The sequence below is a fragment of the Carassius auratus genome, linkage group LG36F, assembly GCF_003368295.1.
Source record: "Carassius auratus strain Wakin linkage group LG36F, ASM336829v1, whole genome shotgun sequence".
Lineage (NCBI taxonomy): Eukaryota > Metazoa > Chordata > Actinopteri > Cypriniformes > Cyprinidae > Carassius > Carassius auratus.
The window spans coordinates 848,896-867,208 of record NC_039295.1 but is presented as its reverse complement, the minus strand read 5'-3'; the positions used below and the strand labels follow the sequence as shown (position 1 = coordinate 867,208).

At 40.6% G+C, this 18,313-nt stretch overlaps 1 protein-coding gene across 11 annotated transcripts in view; it reads left to right on the top strand.

Annotated features, from left to right (window-relative positions):
• Positions 1–18,313, top strand: part of atp2b2 (ATPase plasma membrane Ca2+ transporting 2) — a 132,134-nt gene that overhangs the window by 52,287 nt on the left and 61,534 nt on the right. For 5 of the 11 annotated variants that reach the window (XM_026240753.1, XM_026240761.1, XM_026240763.1 and 2 more), the window contains exons 1-2: positions 1,263–1,388; positions 13,273–13,832. In XM_026240753.1, coding sequence (XP_026096538.1) covers positions 13,634–13,832 — 199 coding nt within the window. In that variant the 5' untranslated portion in view covers positions 1,263–1,388; positions 13,273–13,633. Of the gene's footprint in view, positions 1–1,262; positions 1,389–1,615; positions 1,749–13,272; positions 13,833–18,313 lie in introns of those variants that run through there. The other 6 variants (XM_026240760.1, XM_026240757.1, XM_026240758.1 and 3 more) reach the window with 3 other exon arrangements.

Below are 18,313 nucleotides of genomic sequence, written 5' to 3'. Positions count from 1 at the left end.
ACTTCATGGAATGTTTTTTTATGGCCAAGCAGCTACATGCAAGCCTAAAAATCACCAAGTACAATGGCAAGAGTGAGATGGAGTTGTGTAGAGCATGCTGAGAATGGACACTAGAGCGGTGGAAACCTGTTCTGTGGAGTCATGAATCATGCTTCTCTGTTTTCTGGATACCTTGAGAATGTTTCCTGCCTGACTGCATCCTGGCAACTGTTGGGTGAAGTTTGGAGGAGGAGAAGGTATAATGGTATGGGGCTGTTTTTCGGGGGTGGGTCGACCCCCTTCAAAGCATAATGCTTCAGCATACCAAGACATGGAAGTCCGTTTTCTATTCCACCCTGCGTTCCATTCAGAACGGCTCATTCCTATGCCCTAATCCCTTCAAAGGTTTACCCTCCAGAGTGAGAGCTTTGAAGGGTTGAAGGGTGTAGGGAACCAAACAACTGTTCCTTGAAGTGCCCTTCTGCGTCACCAACCCGCACCCATATGGAGGCACCGTCATCATGAAAAGAATCAGCACAAAGAATCATGGGGGGCCCAAGTGTCCATCAGTTGAACATTTTGAGTCCTTCATTCCGAAGGGCCCTTTAAAGTGGCCAGTTTAGAGAATTTCGGTTTGGAACGACCCTTCAGTATGGCGGCCATGATTGTTTTCACGTCGAAGTTCCCTTCAGAGGGTGTTATAACCCATTTGCACAAATCAAGGTCCATAAAAATTAGTTCTATGTGGAATCTATCTATCTATCTATCTATCTATCTATCTATCTATCTATCTATCTATCTATCTATCTATCTATCTATCTGTCTGTCTGTCTGTCTGTCTGTCTGTCTGTCTGTCTGTCTATCTGTCTATCTATCTATCTATCTATCTATCTATCTATCTATCTATCTATCTGTCTGTCTATCTATCTATCTATCTATCTATCTATCTATCTATCTATCTATCTATCTGTCTGTCTATCTATCTATCTATCTATCTATCTATCTATCTATCTGTCTGTCTGTCTGTCTGTCTGTCTGTCTGTCTGTCTATCTGTCTATCTATCTATCTATCTATCTATCTATCTATCTATCTGTCTGTCTGTCTGTCTGTCTGTCTGTCTGTCTGTCTATCTGTCTATCTATCTATCTATCTATCTATCTATCTATCTATCTATCTATCTTGATCCCATCTCTTCATGTCTCTCTCTCTGTGTTCTGCAGGGTTCACTCCCTCCCTCCTCCTCCTCCTCTCTCTCTCTCTCTCTCTCTCTCTCTCTCTCTCTCTCTGTCATTGTATTGTGTAGTACGGTTGAGGCTGTGTGTGTGTGTCTCTCAGTACAGATGCTGAAGGGTGATTTCTCTTCTTTGTGACTCACAGCGTTGTGGATTTGACATGATCGTCTGGTTCAGTAAGTAAAACTCACCTATGCTATTAGTGCCGCATCGTTTCGCGGTTAATGCATGTTTGTAGCGGCGATCCTCAATGCGGCGTGCAGGAACGTGGAGCAGCTGTGCTCAAATACATGTGTGTGTCTCTGTCCTTCAAATGCAGAAGGTTGGCATGCTGGCAGGTGGGGACACATTAGGTTTCTCCCCGTGACTCAAACGAGTCCGCGGAGCTCCTGACCAGTGTCACAGCTGTTTTTTCTCCAGTTACAGTTGAATGGGATTATGTCAAAGCTCTCCTACATGGGTGCCCTCAGATCAGATTTTGCTGCTGAGCGGTGACGGGGACGGTTCCTGACGCTGTTGAGTTAAACCGCTTCAGAGTAAGTCAGGCGGTGTAAAGTTTGTCTTGCAGATGTAGATTTTTAACGTTGGCAGGGAAGGATGTTTGGCGGTGACCTCCAGAGTAATAGCTTCACTGCGACAAACAAGTTTTTTTTTAAATGTGGATGATGGGCTGAATAAGAACACAGGGGGGACCTCATCTGTTCCGACGTCAGTGACATTGACAGTAGTGCTGTGGATCATTGTGTACTAAAATCTTAGCCCAAATGTACTATTACAGCAAACTTGTTATGAAGATTACATGCATGTTGAAAACATTATATTGAGGTTTTATACAGCAATGTAATATCTGAACAGGTTAAGCTGATTTCATAAGTGGTGGACAACTGCATGCTCAGCATTTTAGTCGTGCATTAGGTGTCATATGCACAAGCGCTTCAGCTGTAATGTGTGTCTGCTGTAATTACTGCAGACATTGACTTCTGCTGCTGCTGTGGCTCGTCCTTCATCATGCCCGGCAGCGGGAGGCTCACTCATTACCCACGCGTGTTGGGGTGTATGATTGTATCTGTAGGGGATCAGGTTAGTGCATGTTGCATTCTGATGCGTCATCCCCGCGCACATGTGCTGGACGCTCATGAGCCCACAGCTGGGCTGTGACAGACAGAAGTGCAGCCCGCGGTGCCGGATTGTCTGTCACACGGAGTGTATGCGGCGCGGATGAGGTCAAATGGTTTGCGTTATCCTGGAGGGATCTTTTTCTCTTTTATTCACAGCTTGTCTTTGTGTTTGTGCACAGAGTACAGTATTAATCATTAGCTGAGGCACTGCAGGGTTTTGAGTGGGTGGGGGGCAGCTTTGTGATCTACCACCATTCAGTACAAATAAACCTGGCTAAGGCATACTTCACTATTATAGGCCCACTATGAATTGCTGTTGCATCAATTCTGTAAAAAACAAAAAAACAAATTAGATGCATTTCATATAGTTAGGTACATTCAAGCTCTAAAAGACTGGAAATACAGTACAATGCTGATCATTATACAGTGTTTGAATTGTAAATAGAAATAGCAGACATACAATAATGTAGCTTTTTAATTTTTAAGGTTCATAATTTTAACCTTCAGCGTGTCATCCTGAAGTAGGGACCCTAGAAACCAGAACATCTAAGAGACTTTCAAGCTAAATAGATTGAAAATACTTGAGCCTGAAGGTCGAGCATCTGCTTTGCACGTACATCAGCGCTTGCGCAAGGTGACTGGCAATATGCACAGTTGCGCTGTACTGTACATTAGTTGAAGAGTGCAATACAAAACTAAATAGAAGAAAAACACACAGTATATCTATCGCTTCATTGTTGTTCTAACTGTGCATTAAATGGCAGATTCTCTATTTTCTTTTTCTGTCCTTCAGAACGATTGTCCTGTGAATGACATGACTCAGTGCTGCCCTCTGATGTCTGGGAGAGTATAAAAAGCTATTATACTCTGCATGTGTCGCAGAATGCAGAAAATGAAGTACTTTAGAGACCACCTAAAAACCCCTCAGAGCACATAGCCAACGCATAACAACATCCTGGCATAGTGGCAGTGAGTTCTGCGTACTGTGTGTCCTGCATTTTTAGTCACATAATAGTTTCAGGATTTAACAGCAGTTGAACAGGGCAGCTTCTCCCCTCAAACACATCCCAAGATGCTGTTCTTCACATCATCAGCCTCAAAATCAAACCTACATTCTTGCTGATGCGTTCAGCTCTGGTTTGACACATGAATGGTATGTAGTTGTTAGAATATCATAGGCTCTGTCCCAAATGTTGCACTTGATCTTGTGTTGTTACAGTGAACATCATGTCCCAGCAGGTTGCTCACGAGCGCCCCCTCAAGTGTCCTGTCGTCTAGCCCCACAGCAGTCCACTACCACACAGCCAATGCGGCATTACGTCACCAAATCGTGGCCTCAGAGGTGGACTTGGGCATTGCATTTTGTTTCATGGCAATGAAATAGGCAGATGAAACTGTTTAGTAAACCTATAGCAGAACTATTCACACACAACAAAAAAATAATTTGCTCATTTACTCTAAATCCAGTCTTTAGTAGTGATGAAAGTGCAATACTATGAAAATAGTCGGTTCTGTTTGTCTGTACACACTGATCAATCAGCCTGATGTCACAATCAAAATGTACATATTTAGACGTAAATTAAAACTGTCCAATACGTATGTGCCTTTACGTATTTACAGTGTCGTTTACGTATTATCTGGACGTAGTTACAGGTTCGATACGTATCTAAATTTACCTAAAAACAACCTCAAATACGTACAGATAGAACGTGTTCACTGACCAGTCAGTTATCCATAGAAATTTGCTCATGAAGCTGCTTTTCAATGCGTATCTGAATATTTTTTTTAATTTTTATGTATATTTTCCCTTTTTATAATTTTTTTTGATAAATGTAAGATCCCTATACCCCACCCGAACCTAAACCTACCCATTTTATACAGAATGTTAAAAGAATAAAACATAATAAAACAATTTTTATAAAAATATAACATTAAAACGTTATTTTGTGCCACTAACGTTAATCCTACACCTACCCCTAAACCTACCCATAACCATTTCTTAAAACTACATAACGTTAGTTTTATAAATTAACAAATAACAGACAAACGAACGTAACGTTAATCATTTATTTTTTGTGAAAATATCAAAACTGGTACCAAAAGTAGTTCAAATGATAATGAGTTCCAGGAGCACTGGCGCTATTTTCAAATTCGAATCATAACGAGCGTAGGCTTTGACTGTGACGGTCACTGTTGCTGAGAATTAAGATGAAGATCGATTGATAAAGGGCTGAATTCGGATATGTTCCTTGCAAACATCTGGATTCTAAAGATATGGAGTACAGCAAACAAATAAAATGGACGTGATTAGTAATTTTATGTGCTTTTGTGTTTGTATGTTTGTATTGTCAGTCATTGGATAACGAAAATCACACAGCAAAATATTACAAAATGGTTAAACAATTACATAAATTGTATTAATTTTAAGGTTTCAAAATGTAGTCTCGTTTAACATTATGTAATCCCCCGAAATGAGTTTGCAGCATGCACAGAAATGCTATTTCCTATTAAGTAGATGAGTAAGCTGCTTTCAATAAAAACATGTAACGTTATTGATATGACAATTAAATACAACAGATTTAAATCATTAAAACCACGATTTTAATATTACGTTTTTTTCGCTGCTAACACGTACCTATTTGTACATTTTACTGCTATAAATACGTCAGAATTGTATGTTTTTATGTGCATGAAAACGTAAGTAAATGTATGTGTGGTAGAACCACAATTAACGTAAAAATACACACGTATTCTCATGACATCACGTTGGATCAATAGAGAGACTGCTAACAGGCAACATTGTTTAGTAGTGTGAGTGTTATAGCTGGTTTTAGCTTTTGTGGTAACAGACTTGTTTTTCCAGTGAATAGTGGTGTAAAATGGTTGTTTTTGTCATAGCGAGAATTGCTTGCAGCTTTACAGCTAAACAACAGAAGTCTCTAAAAACTAATTTTCTTAAACTTTTTTTCACATTAAAAGTCAGGTTAACAGGTTAAAAACAATGATAAATACTTGTTCATGGAGTACCTTGTAACTGAGTGAGATACGGGTTCAGAGCAGCTTCACGTGAGGATGAGAAACGCTTTCACATGCACAGTATCAGTACTGTAGCTGTCATGCTAGTCTGTAAATGAACTGCATTGCTAATCTCTCTTAAACTGCCATAAATCATCATTTATCATTTATAGCACATGATTCACTGAATGAAATATGATTCATGCAGCTGTTGTATAATACTTTATTAATGGCATCAGCAGTCCTTATTGTGAAGTCATACTGCAGTGAGATGAAATGAAGTTATCTGAGCCATTAGAAGTTGTGTGAAACCTTTACATTGCAAAAATTGTGCTTGTAAGTAAACATTAAGATTATCATTTATGAGAATGCCAGATATTTTTATTGAAAGCGATTCATAGTGCATCAAAGGTGTACATAACGAGTATGACCATTGGGATTCAGTTTGACACAAGCAAACGTTGAATGTTTTCAGCTATTTTATAACGGCTGACCATCTTTAGCACTAAAGGGTGCATGATATTACCACAAGAGTACATACAGTATTACTATCTTGAGGGTACACTCTACTACTCCAAGGCGCTAGTATTCACCCTTTGGGGTAAAGAAGGTACAAAGCTGTTTCTTTTGAGGGAACTGCCCCAGTGATAAGCTGGTAGTACCCTGAAGCTTTTTCTGACAGTGAATTAACAATTCCATTCTAAGTATTACAGGTCTAATTACACAAATCAATATAAATTTCTAAACAATTAATAATCAAAAGCAAATACACATAGGTAAATACAAATCCCTAGTAGTGCAGCTTCTGAGCTAAATGTGCAGATTCATGGAGTTAAACAGCATGAGGAGATGAACTCTGTGGACCAGCTTGGACAACATATTTAATATTTGATGTGTTTTTCAGATCTGCGTGCGTGCTCTGACACGTTACAGAGAGCAGGGATTGAGTAGTCAGCTCTTCTGAAGCTGTTCTGCTGTAGAGACGTCAGTCCTCAGACGCACCCTCATGCTTCCCATCTCATCTGTTCTCACCAATGAAAACAGTTTGAACATATTTGCAGTTCGTCTAAAAACACTTTCTCTTTAGCCAAGGCTGAACTGGGAGGAGAACGTCTGACAGATACAACACTAACTTCATTAACACAAACAGCAGTGATGAATGTGCTATGGTTATGTCAGTCTATATGATATTTTGATGAACTCTACTGGTGAAGTAATGTGTACAGTATGGACTACTGCTACAGTGTTCTTATGATGCTGTCCGTCTCTTTTGATGCATGATAAGTGAATGGAAAATAGCAGCAGGCACATAAATCAAAACCTCTTTTGTGTTTCTGTAACAGAGGGATTTTTGAGTGAACTGTCCCTTTAAGATGTAGACGGTTCCTCTGATCAGAGATGTTGCAGCATTGCAGTAGTTGATTCGGATGTTGCGCAGGACTTGCATTTATACATTTTAAACAGATCATCTGTTCTTCCCATTTACTTTACTGACAGAAATCGGTCCACGCCAGCTGTGTTTTAGATGGAGCTGTTCGCATGTCGAATTGATTTTCCTGCCCTCACCACACTGTGAGTGTCCTCCCATGCAGCCGTATCTGCAAAGCAAAGGTGACATCCTCTGCGGTAGATCAATATGCACCGTCAGCAGATAACGGAGCCCTGGGGACGCTCAGCGGTGACATCTGAGAGGGCTTTCACTGAGCGCAGCCGCTGGAGGTCCCCTTACACAGAGACCGGAGGCAGGAAGTGACATCATCTGCTCTCTCTGAAACGGATCGCACCCATCACATGAAAGGGCAGCGCGCCACGACTCTGCTCTTCAGCTCATTCCATGCTTTTCTAAATAAAGCTTCAAAATAATGTTTGGTACACAAGACAGAATATTTGAAATCCTGTGTCAGTGCTTGCAGGTTATTCTAATTAAAAACCACCACTGTACTCACAACATTCAGCGTTAACGCTCTTTAAAAGTCATTTAATAATCCTCAAGAAGAAAAGCCCTGCTCATAAAAGAAAGACACTGAGATTAAATACGGGGAAGAAACCTGAGGCCATTGACGTTTGTCACATTATCTTGATCTGTAGTCATGAACAAGTCCATTATTTAAAACAGAAAAAACTTAATTATTACATAGTCTTGATTAATGTTGTTTGTAAATTTAGCTGTTGTTGTTCAATGTAAATTTGTGTTTGGGAAAGCTTTAATAGGAAAAATCAGTAGTATGTGTAGAAATTAATAATTATAAACAGCTGTATTTTTATTTATTATTACACTACTGTTTAAAAGCATGGGGTATATACAATTGTATTGATTTATTGACAAGGACACATTCAATTAAACAAAAGTGACAGTAAAGACGTTGAGAATGTTTCAAAGGTTTCTTTTTCTATATAGCTTTATGTTAATAATAAAAAAAGAACATCACAGTTTCCACAAAAGTATTGAGCAGCTCAACTGTGTTCAACACTGATAATGATCAGAAATGTTTCTTGAGCAGTAAATCATCATATTTTCATGATTTCTGAAGATCATGTGACAATTAATAAAATAATAATAATAATTTAATAAAAAATAAACTTGCCGTAATTATGTACAAACCTTATGGACACCTTATGCTAAAACATAAAGATACTGGATCATTTTTAGCAATTAGCACAAATAGCATTTATAGTCCATATCTCATATTTCCTTAATGTCTTGTACCTGTAACGGCGTTAAATGTGCTGTCACGTGGATGGGAATATGCACAGAAATGATATGCAGATGAGGTAAAACTAGGCGTTGGAAGCTCCATACATGGTGATTTCGGTTAGGGTTAGGGTCAGAAGCACCACATTCTCTAGCATGTGATTGTACGTGTACACCTTCAGATGTTTGGGCAGCTCTTTCACCAGCGCCGGCGTTGAGAGATAGGGTGCATTAAGGTCTTGGCGACTGCTCAAGTCGTGGTATGTGTGCGGTCATGTGAGAGACATGGCGTGTAATATCCAGCACTCTCCGTAAAGACCTGACAACCCCGGAGTGATCCGCAGCGACAATCTTCAAAAGACCCTCTCTCACCACCGACAAAGGATGACTCTTGGGAAGAAAGGCAGCGTGACTCGCAATCTCTTTACCCTTTACACCAAAATGACTTCCAGTGGCACCCTTTCATCCACAGCTATTTGTTTCAAAAATGGCCCCGTCTGTAGGGAGATCTTCACATTCACAAGATCACAACACAATTAGAGCTTGCCACTCAGACAAAGAAAAGCTTGGATTGTGTTTAAGGAAATATATAAAGTGCGTCTGAGAGAATGTGGTAGTGAGCTCTTTGTACAGCTAAAGAAATCGCTCAGCCAAAAATTACAATTCTGCCATCAATTACTCTATTGTTACTCTAACTGTTCGACTTAAAGAAGAAACGGTTAAGATGAGCTTTTCTAATTTAATGTGATTACACAACCGTGGCTCGCCATAAAAAAAGTGTGTATGTTGACGTTTCTTCAAAATGCCATGTTCTGAGCTCATGAAATGGTATTGTGTAGGGAACCACATGAAAATAAGTCTTTATTAATTGATAATCTGCCCTGTTTTTTAAATGAAAATATATATATATATATATATATATATGTTTCTCCAAATGTTGTTCATTTCTGCAGTGAGTTGCATGTATAAGTTAGTTTTGGGAGTTTTGCAGAAATGTTTGCATACTTTTCTAGTGAGCCTGTGTTATAGACAGTTACAGTGCTGAAGTGTTGAAGTTGTTTTTATGACTCATGCAGTATGTCTAGAATCTGTATATTCCTATATTATTTGTAGCAGTGGTCAGTACGATTCTCCAAATGTTAATTGAGTTTGGTCTGAAATACTCGCAGTGTTCAGGCAGGAATGAAAGGAGCAGAATGTTCTGGTTGTGGTATGTTGACAGTGCAGTGTTGAAGAGATCTCTGTGCTCTGTCTGATTCTCTCCACTCGTCATTACCGTCATCATTACCGTCTCTCCTCATTCACATGGTGCAGGGTGCGTCCTCACCGCCTCACTCCTGCAGATCAGCAGGGAACGATCATGCTTTCTGGAGCAGTTCATACTGCACAGTTACAAGCTGCATGTCTATCTATCTCTCTATCTATCGATCTATCGATCTATCTATCTATCTATCTATCTATCTATCTATCTATCTATCTATCTATCTATCTATCTATCTATCTATATATTTTTTTTGTTTTTGAGCACAAACACACGCATGCACAAACACACACATGCACACACACACACATGCACACACACACACATGCACACACACGCACACCAACACAAAAATAATGTGAAAAATATTTTTCTATAATTGAAATACCTGAACGAACCAGCTGACCATGAAGTGCTTGATATTGACTCACTTTGCTCGGCTGTAAAACTGTGAGCAGTAAATGTGACAAAATTAGCATTTTGTAATGGTAAACCACTACTCAGTGGAAAACTACAGTCACATTACTGATAAATGCAGTGTCTAACGCTGCAAAGTGCTCAGACATCACATTGTGTCCCATACTGACTGATTTCACATGTAGAGGAGTGGTTAAACTAACAATTACTTTACATCTTCATGTTCATTTACAATTAAATGTGTCTCATTAAATAATTACAGGTCTCCATTAATAATGAAAATGCCCGCACTCCCTCGGATTGCTCTAGCATGTCAACTATTATATTACTCGTTTGAGGATGGCTTGGGAAAGAGCAGCTACTGAGAAGAAATACTGATCAAAGAGAGGAACCGAAAGCACAGAGTGCTCCGTAGAACGGGATAGCACCATATTTACTTTCTGAAAGGAAGGCTTTGAAGGACAGAAGTACAGTGGGTTATATGGTTCATGTTTTGAGATGTGATCAAGCGTCTATCTCTCACAGCCACATCTTCATCTGTGCACAGTTCAATGCTATCGATCCTGACGAAGTCTGCGTTTGGAAGGATTCTGCTAGAAAGGGTGTTATTAGAAACGATAGGACACAAACACACACATTCCTGTGGGCTTTGGGACGATGCATGGGCTTTGGGGGATGTCATGAACTAGAACCAGACGGTGGTTTGAATAACTGCTAATCAAGGCACTTTTCTGTGTGAGCTCAGATATGTATTTAGACAGCTGTACAGGTTTATGTTCAGTCACAGATTGTCACAGTAGAGAATCCTCCTGTACTGTATATTATTACTAATAAAGGAGCTAAAGCAGTTCTGATAAGACAAGTGAAAAGCTTTGAAATTTCTTGCATATGTTTAGAGGACTTCCTCAAGGTCAACTTGTTGTGTGCCTTGTTTATGTTCTGAACGCATCATTTGTCTTTGTCAGTCTTATTCTTTGCTCTCATAAATCATAAGATAATTAGACTCTGGGATGGTTTGTCACCTCGTTTACAGCGATAGCATCCTGAAAGCATTGTTGAAATATTGTGCATGGAGTTGTAGCGCTGTCTGTTCAGATTATGCACAGTGTTGTTTCACAGTGATGATGTGAGAGGATCTGTATTATCAGCTGTAGTACCTTCTGGAGAGACAGTACACTGGTCTTCATTGGCACAGCTGCTGGAGCTGGTGTTGGGAACAGTAGAGATTGATTAGTGCTGAAGGCCAATGGAAAGCAGACCCATCCCAAACATGCCCTGCTTGGCCAAATCATGCTAGAGAGCTTCACTACAGTAATCATAGAGGAGCTGTGTCAGGACTGATACGATGAGCCATTCCCTATAGTGATATACCTAAAATACATTTGCTTCATACTAAATGTGTAATTCAAGTCTATTGACACATTAACACTCAAGACTTACTGATATAAAAATGAGTACTAATTGTGCACAATGTACATGTCTTATTATTTAGCCTAATATGTTTTTTTTTATATCACTATTGATGAGGATTGAATGATCTTTGAATAATATTGGTCATTAAATGCGAGATATTTAAAGTGTACCTAAAGTATAATTCTGCACAATTACGGTGCATTAAGCACAAAATGAGTTGTTCCAACTGAGCAGACTTGAAGTTTACCAGTTTAGTAAACCAAAAGAACAACTGCAGGGTATTTTTATTAAGTACACAACCAGTCAAACGTTTTTGAACGGATAATATTTTTTATGTTTTTTAAAGAAGTCTTTTCTACTCATTTTATTTGGTCCAAAGTACAGCAAAAACAATACGATTTTGAACTGTTTTCTATTTGAATATATTTTGAAATGTAATTTATTCCTGTCATTTCAGAGCTGAATTTTTAGCATCATTCCTCCAGTCACATGATCCATCAGGAATCATTGTAAAATTCTGATTTGCTGCTCAAAATCATCATTATTATTATGTTGAAAACAGACAAGCAAATTACATACATTTAAAGCATCCTTGCTAAATAACAGTATTAAGTTCTATAATTTCTATTAACTACTATTTAATTCTTATTGTTTAAAGACTTTGGATTGGTAGTGTGCATATGTAAATGTATTTGTAGTATACTTAGCATTAAATAAATGTATTTCCAATACATTTTTATTAGCCTATATTTATCTTTCACTAAGACTCACTCTTAAACAAATCAAGCTGAAGTACAAGAGTGTTCTGACACACAGTTACATGTTCATTTGCTCCTGACAAAGACATTCTCTGAGAAAAAAATGCTAATGTTTCTCTTTTAAAATGGTACTGATCTTCTGTCCTTGCTGTATAGTCTTCCAGATAGATTCAGTCAATAATCGTGTGTCTTCTGATGAACTATGGATGGGTCAGGTTGGTTTAAGTTGTGTTGGTACATAGCTACTGTGTTGGGAAGCTACTTTAAAATGAACTGTATAAACTATATTTAATAGATAGTCCAAAATTGCACATAAAGAAACTTTTTTTTAAGAACTTTTTAAGTAGTACAAGATTAACAAAACTAAGAAAATTACATGGAAGCTTTTAAAGAGCTGTTATGGTATATGCATTTAACCTCATATACCAGAGTATGCTTTTTAATTGGGCAGTTACAGCATTAATTAAACATGGGATGACATCAAAAACTGAACTTCATTTTGACTCATGAAAAAAGGACAGTGGGGCTAAAATCTTTTATTTAAAAGAGCACATATGATCATAAAGACTCCGCTCGCTCTGTGGTAAAGCTGTCAACACAGCATCATGATTCAAAAGTGTGTTTTGTCACGCTACACTGTTTTTAAGTTGGAAACGGTAGCTTGTTACTGGAACAGTGACACTATGTTTAAAACCACTGAGCTACTGTTACACTGCTTAAAAATGTAGCAAGTAGCGTCATTGCCCTTAGATCACTACTCTCCGACTATGCTTATAAATGCTGCAGTTTCCAATGCATTTAACAACTATTTGTGGCTTTGTGTGATTTCAGAAAGTGATCAATGTGAGATTTGCCCTACAGGATGTAGCAGCATTAGTTAGCTGGTGTTCAAATGCAGCACAAATGCATTAGCGTGGATGCATTATATAATTCTGTACCATTGCTAGCTCCCCTCCAGCTAACCTTGCTGCAGTGTGGGATGCATTGCCCGCATTTCTTGATAGCGTCAAGCCGTATGATGCGCTCCGCAGTCTCGTTCAGATCACACAAGCAGTGTAAACGCTCACATGTCCCTCCAATATTTACACGGCTCTGTATTTAGTCAGAGAGCGATCAAAGCGCAGCATGCCACAGCTATGCATGTGATGAAGAGAATCACAGGAATAGGTGGACAACCCCTCTGTGTGCAAACCAAACGCAGATGCATTGATGACACAATGCCGTGCGCCTTGCTTTCCTAGTACCTCTCTCACTTTTGTGCGCTTGCACCTCTGAGAAACACTCACGCTTATCTCTCTCTCCCTCCCTCTCTCTCTCTCTCTCTCTCTCTCACCCTCCCTCCCCTTCTGTCCTCCTCTCTCTCTGTTTCTCTCTCTGTCTCTGAAGGAGTAATGGAGCGGTTCACCATGTAGACAGCATCCGTCGGGAAGCAGGTAGAATGGGAAACCACATACGGAGAGCCGTCGGTCTGCAGCCGTGGTGAGCGCAGACGTGCTCAGGACCTCAGCCGGGATCTCACGGATGGCTGTCGCGTAACGCAGAGGAGCTCTCGTCAACTGCGGACCGCGGACAGGATCTGTTTTCTTCATCCTCCTCTCTCACCTCCTGTTCTCTCTTGCGTTACTCTCGTTTTTTTTAGACACCTGTTCTCCAGCTGCACCAGGGACTCCTTCTCTGCCCCGTGTGGCATTTTCTCTATTTTTCCCATCTGCTTTAAAGAAAAGCTACCAAGCAATACTCAGTCACCATGGGTGACATGACAAATAGCGATTTTTACACCAAGAACCAAAGAAATGACAGCAACCATGAAGGGGGATTTGGATGCTCGCTCATGGAGCTGCGTTCCCTCATGGAGCTCAGAGGAACGGAGGCGGTGGTCAGAATTCAGGAGGACTACGGAGGTACCGAGGGACTGTGCCAGAGGCTGAAAACCTCGCCGACAGAAGGTGAGTGTGCGCTCTCTCATGCCACCTTCACAATCATCCAACATGAACTCGCTCCCGAGCGGTGACTCTTTCAAATGCTAATCATTTCCATTCCTGTATGCTGTGAGCTCTCTCAGACAGGTTCTTCCCCCTCAGACCTGATGCTGATGCTGGTTGGCTGTCTTGCAGAGTCATTAACTAGGATGTGTCTCCCAGGCAACAGCACAGGGGTCAAACTAAATTTGCTACTTTGTACAATGATAGTGTTGCTGGGTAGAAGAATCCATGCATGCTTCTCCATAGGGTTTTAATAACAGATGCAATGACTACAGGATGCATTTTTGCGCATTTTCTCGCATTAAAAAAAAATCAGCCACCTTTAGAGCAGAAAGGCGCTTGCTTGCGTCCGTGTGTAAAATGATTGGCATCTTCATTGTTGCATGATTTGTTCTGACCTGACAGTGATGCGTCTGTGCTATCCAACGCATGCACCATTCGATATTCTCCTATCGAACGCGTTAGCTTGGTTTGGCATGTAGCTGTGTGTGATATATGTGTAGGAGTAGATAGCTTGCTATAAATGTCATGTTCTTCCCGTGTTCCACCATATTGTGAAGACTTCTAAACTGTCCTTCTGTAGATGTGTTCCCCACAACAACGCTAGAGCCCTAGATTGATATATCTGTCAGCCTGGAGGACAGCATAATCTAGCCTTCTCTGCAAACTATGTGTTAGGAACATGTTTAGGAGCAGGCTGTTGATCTGCTCTGCTGGAGTGACTTGTGCTGACACCCCAAGTGTGACATGATAATGAAGACAAATGGTCACATCTAGTCTTGTTAATAAGCTTAGCAGTTATGCCTTCTCTCTCAGGACACAGTCACCACTACCCAAAAATGACCATTTAGCACTATCATACACCACTTCCTGAGATTCTTTCTCCCATTTTTAACTTGTTCAGTCCATAGTCCACCTATGAAACAATATCATATGAAAGATGCTTCAGAAAGAAATGTTCAGCAGCTTAAACCACTCACAGACATACCCCCTCCAGTTACTTGTAATAGTAATGCATTATCTACTTAGTTACTTTTTATGGAAAGTAATGCATTACAATACGTTTAGCATTACTTTTTTTGTCACCTGGGCTGGGCTTGCTTATTTATTTTAATAACAGAAAACTCTGATATTTTCTTGTTCATTTAAAAGTTATGTGTTACTGTACTTTAATAGTTACTTGAAAAAAGTAATCTGATTACGTAACCTGCATTACTTGTAATGCGTCACCCCCAATACTGCTCCCCTCAAATCTGAGCCAAAGGCAAGGTTTTGCCCTTAATAGTATGTCAGTTTTATGATTTCCAACACTAAATGCACTTCCGCCAAACAAAAAGTAAAAATGACCTATGTATCACCTAAAAAACCTATTCAAACTGTTCAATGAATAAGAAAGAGAGACCAAGTTATCCAAGTCACCACCAACTGATCTGTCAGTTCCAACAAGGTTGACATCGGCCCCTTCGGCTGGTCATTCTTCTGGACCACTTTGTACCAAATTATGTCCAGATTTGACTGGCTGGGATCCATGTAACAGCAGCCAGTTGCACCTGGATTCCGCAGGGCGGGAGGCATCCAAACAGTGAACACGCTCTAGACACTAATGTGTAACTTTATCCCTCTTCGATTCCTTCAAGTACTTCAGTCAATACTTGTGTTTTTAATATATGCTTACCTTACTTATGTTACAAGCAGTGATAAACCAGGGCTGATGGTCAGTTCATCTTTGCTCAGTAAAGAAATCGCTCTGTAAGGACAGTACGGTTCTCCCTGGATCCCCCTGGATGCTACGGCACATTACGTGGGTAGTATCGAGCTGCTAAAGCACCTCATTTTCCCGAAGTTGTGGGTGTTGGCCGCTCTCGCAGAGAGAGTTCCTGGCAGATGGGAGCCGAGCGAGATATGGAGGAGCCTGGCGACCTCCCAAAAAAAGAGAAAGCATCTCCTTTAAGTCCGCTCAATTCAGATAATGGTGCTGCTAGCAACCACAGGCCATCAGGGCGAGGTATAGGTAACGAGGAGTAATCAGAACTGGGGAAAGGACTTGGGAAGGCTTGCTATTTTTACACAGTACAATGTAAAGCAGGAATGAATGACTAAGTTCAGACAGCGTTCAGACAGCGGGAAAGACACTTCTGTCTTCACTGAACAACGTGCCGTATAGGTGGGCTAGGGCAGGACAATGCCACGTAGCTATTGTATGCTAATGGCCTGAGCTGCAAGATTGCCAGAAGTGTCTGTTTGCTCACCGTGACTGTCCTCCTCCATGCCGTCCTCTGTTCTCATTTCTATTTCAGTCTGATGGCCCATCTCACTTTGACGCAGTGCACATACTTGCCCGAATTAGCCTGTTTAAAGTAACCAACATTTACTCTCTAATCTCTCTAATCTCTCCGGTCACATTTCACACATCTTGATGTGTCTCCTGACTAATTCATATGAAGTGAGAGGTAAAATATCTCCTGAGCCTGGCCCAGTGCAGCAGAGGTGTGTAAAAGCCACAGATGTGAAACTTTTAACCTTGGCATTGAACGTGAATGCTTCTGCTGCTGAGGAGAAAATGCCAAATGCTGCTAATAGCCAATTTTTTAAGCGATTAAAAGAAACAGAAGGGCTGTGAATATGGGGAGTGAGACACTCCATGCAATCCGATGCGGGTAAGAGGCACTGAAGGTCAGAGCGAGTTGGCAAAACATCCCAGAGCAAAGCTGCAAACACAACATGACCGTCACAAAATGATCATCAGTGGGCCAGCTCCGCTTATCGAAGCCAGCGCTTCACCTGACCGATCCCTGGTGATGCTTCGACATTGTGCTGAAGGACCCGGTTCTGGAGCAGTGACAACAACTGTTGGCTACTCAAACACTGTCCCACCTTAGCTAGGCTGTGCCCTCGTCCCATGCCCTTGATCGGCACGCTAATCTAGTCCGCTGGTCTGCGTTCTCATTCCCCTCTCACAAACCTATTTAGTCTAGGGTCCCAGCAGGAATTGCTCAGAAGGAGTACAATCTCCTCTATTAAGGACAGTAGTGCTGCCCTGATTCCAGCAGCCATTCTTAAAAGGAGAAAGCAGTTCCCTCAGAGGACAGATTATAAATAAGAGACCATGCCACACTTCTCCTCTTCTGAGAGACAGATGCTCCTGAATGGATGACCTTGGAGGGTAGTTAGAGTCGATGATGTCGGTACAGAAAAGTGTGTGATGCATGTAACATGATCAGGGGCTTAAGAGCGATCTGAAAAGGGCTGGGGACACATGACGAACCTTATTAGCCTGCCTCATGAATATTAAGTAGTAACGTCAATCAGTAGTTGCAACTCATTTTCTGAAATACAGCGTGTGCCAGGCATGTAAGGAGTACTGTTCACACATTCATTTGTTTGATGCAACTGGTTGGAGTTGACTTAAATTTGGTCTTAAAGTGTGACATTGACATTTTTATATGTAAACTGTATAATAATTTATTTTACGGTCCAATTCTTGATATCAACAAGCCATTTACTTTGGCTTTTGCCCCAATAAACTGTTAATTCACTGCTTATTGAAGGTAGTTGCTATGTTTAGGTGTTGGGTAGGATTAAGGATGATATATAGACTATAGTCATGCAGGATCATAATAGGCATGCTAATAAGCATCTAGATAATAGTGAGAACTGATCCCTATACTAAAGTGTTACCATCATTTGTAGTCTTTCTTTGTGCTACCTGCACACAAATATCATGTCATGTCCAATCTGTCGTCTGTATACATATCTTATTGTGAAATACATATTGCATTTTTGTAACCCTGCACATGGACACTTAGATCATGCCACTGCATTATGGGTGTTGAAGTTGTCCTGCATTTTTAGGTAGGCTAACAAACATCTCTTTTTTTCTTAGTTTTCTCTAGTCATGTAGCACCGATCTAAAAAAAAATAAAAATAAAAAAATGCATCAGCCAAGTTCTCCTCTTGTTGCCAGCAGTGAATCACCCCTTTAAAGCTGCTGCTTTACGTGCCCAGCGATGCTTTTCTCTTTGCTCTGCAGCCACACAAAACAAAGCTCTTAAATTATGATGAGTAAAAATATCTAAATGAACATAATCATTTCTAAAAAGTTGTGACATAGTGGAGGGAACCTTGAATGAGACACACAAGCCTCCAGGCTCAGTTGGTGTGTTCGGGGTCAAGCACACGTGTGTTTGAAGCGGTCGGCTGCTCTCATGACTCTGGTGAAGATGGGTCAGTGAATCCCACCCTGGGCCTCCCCGTCCGGTACGTCTGATGTCTGCCCAACACCGTTAACCACAGCCAGGTCGCATGCTGATGTGTTGCTTTTTTATTTTGCGCGCCCTCTTGACCTCTGCATCTATCTTTGCACCGGTGTTCACATGCTGTGGTGTTGATGCTGTGTCATCCGTTCCCTTTCGCAAAATTGAACCTGGCACATTTCAGCAAAGTGT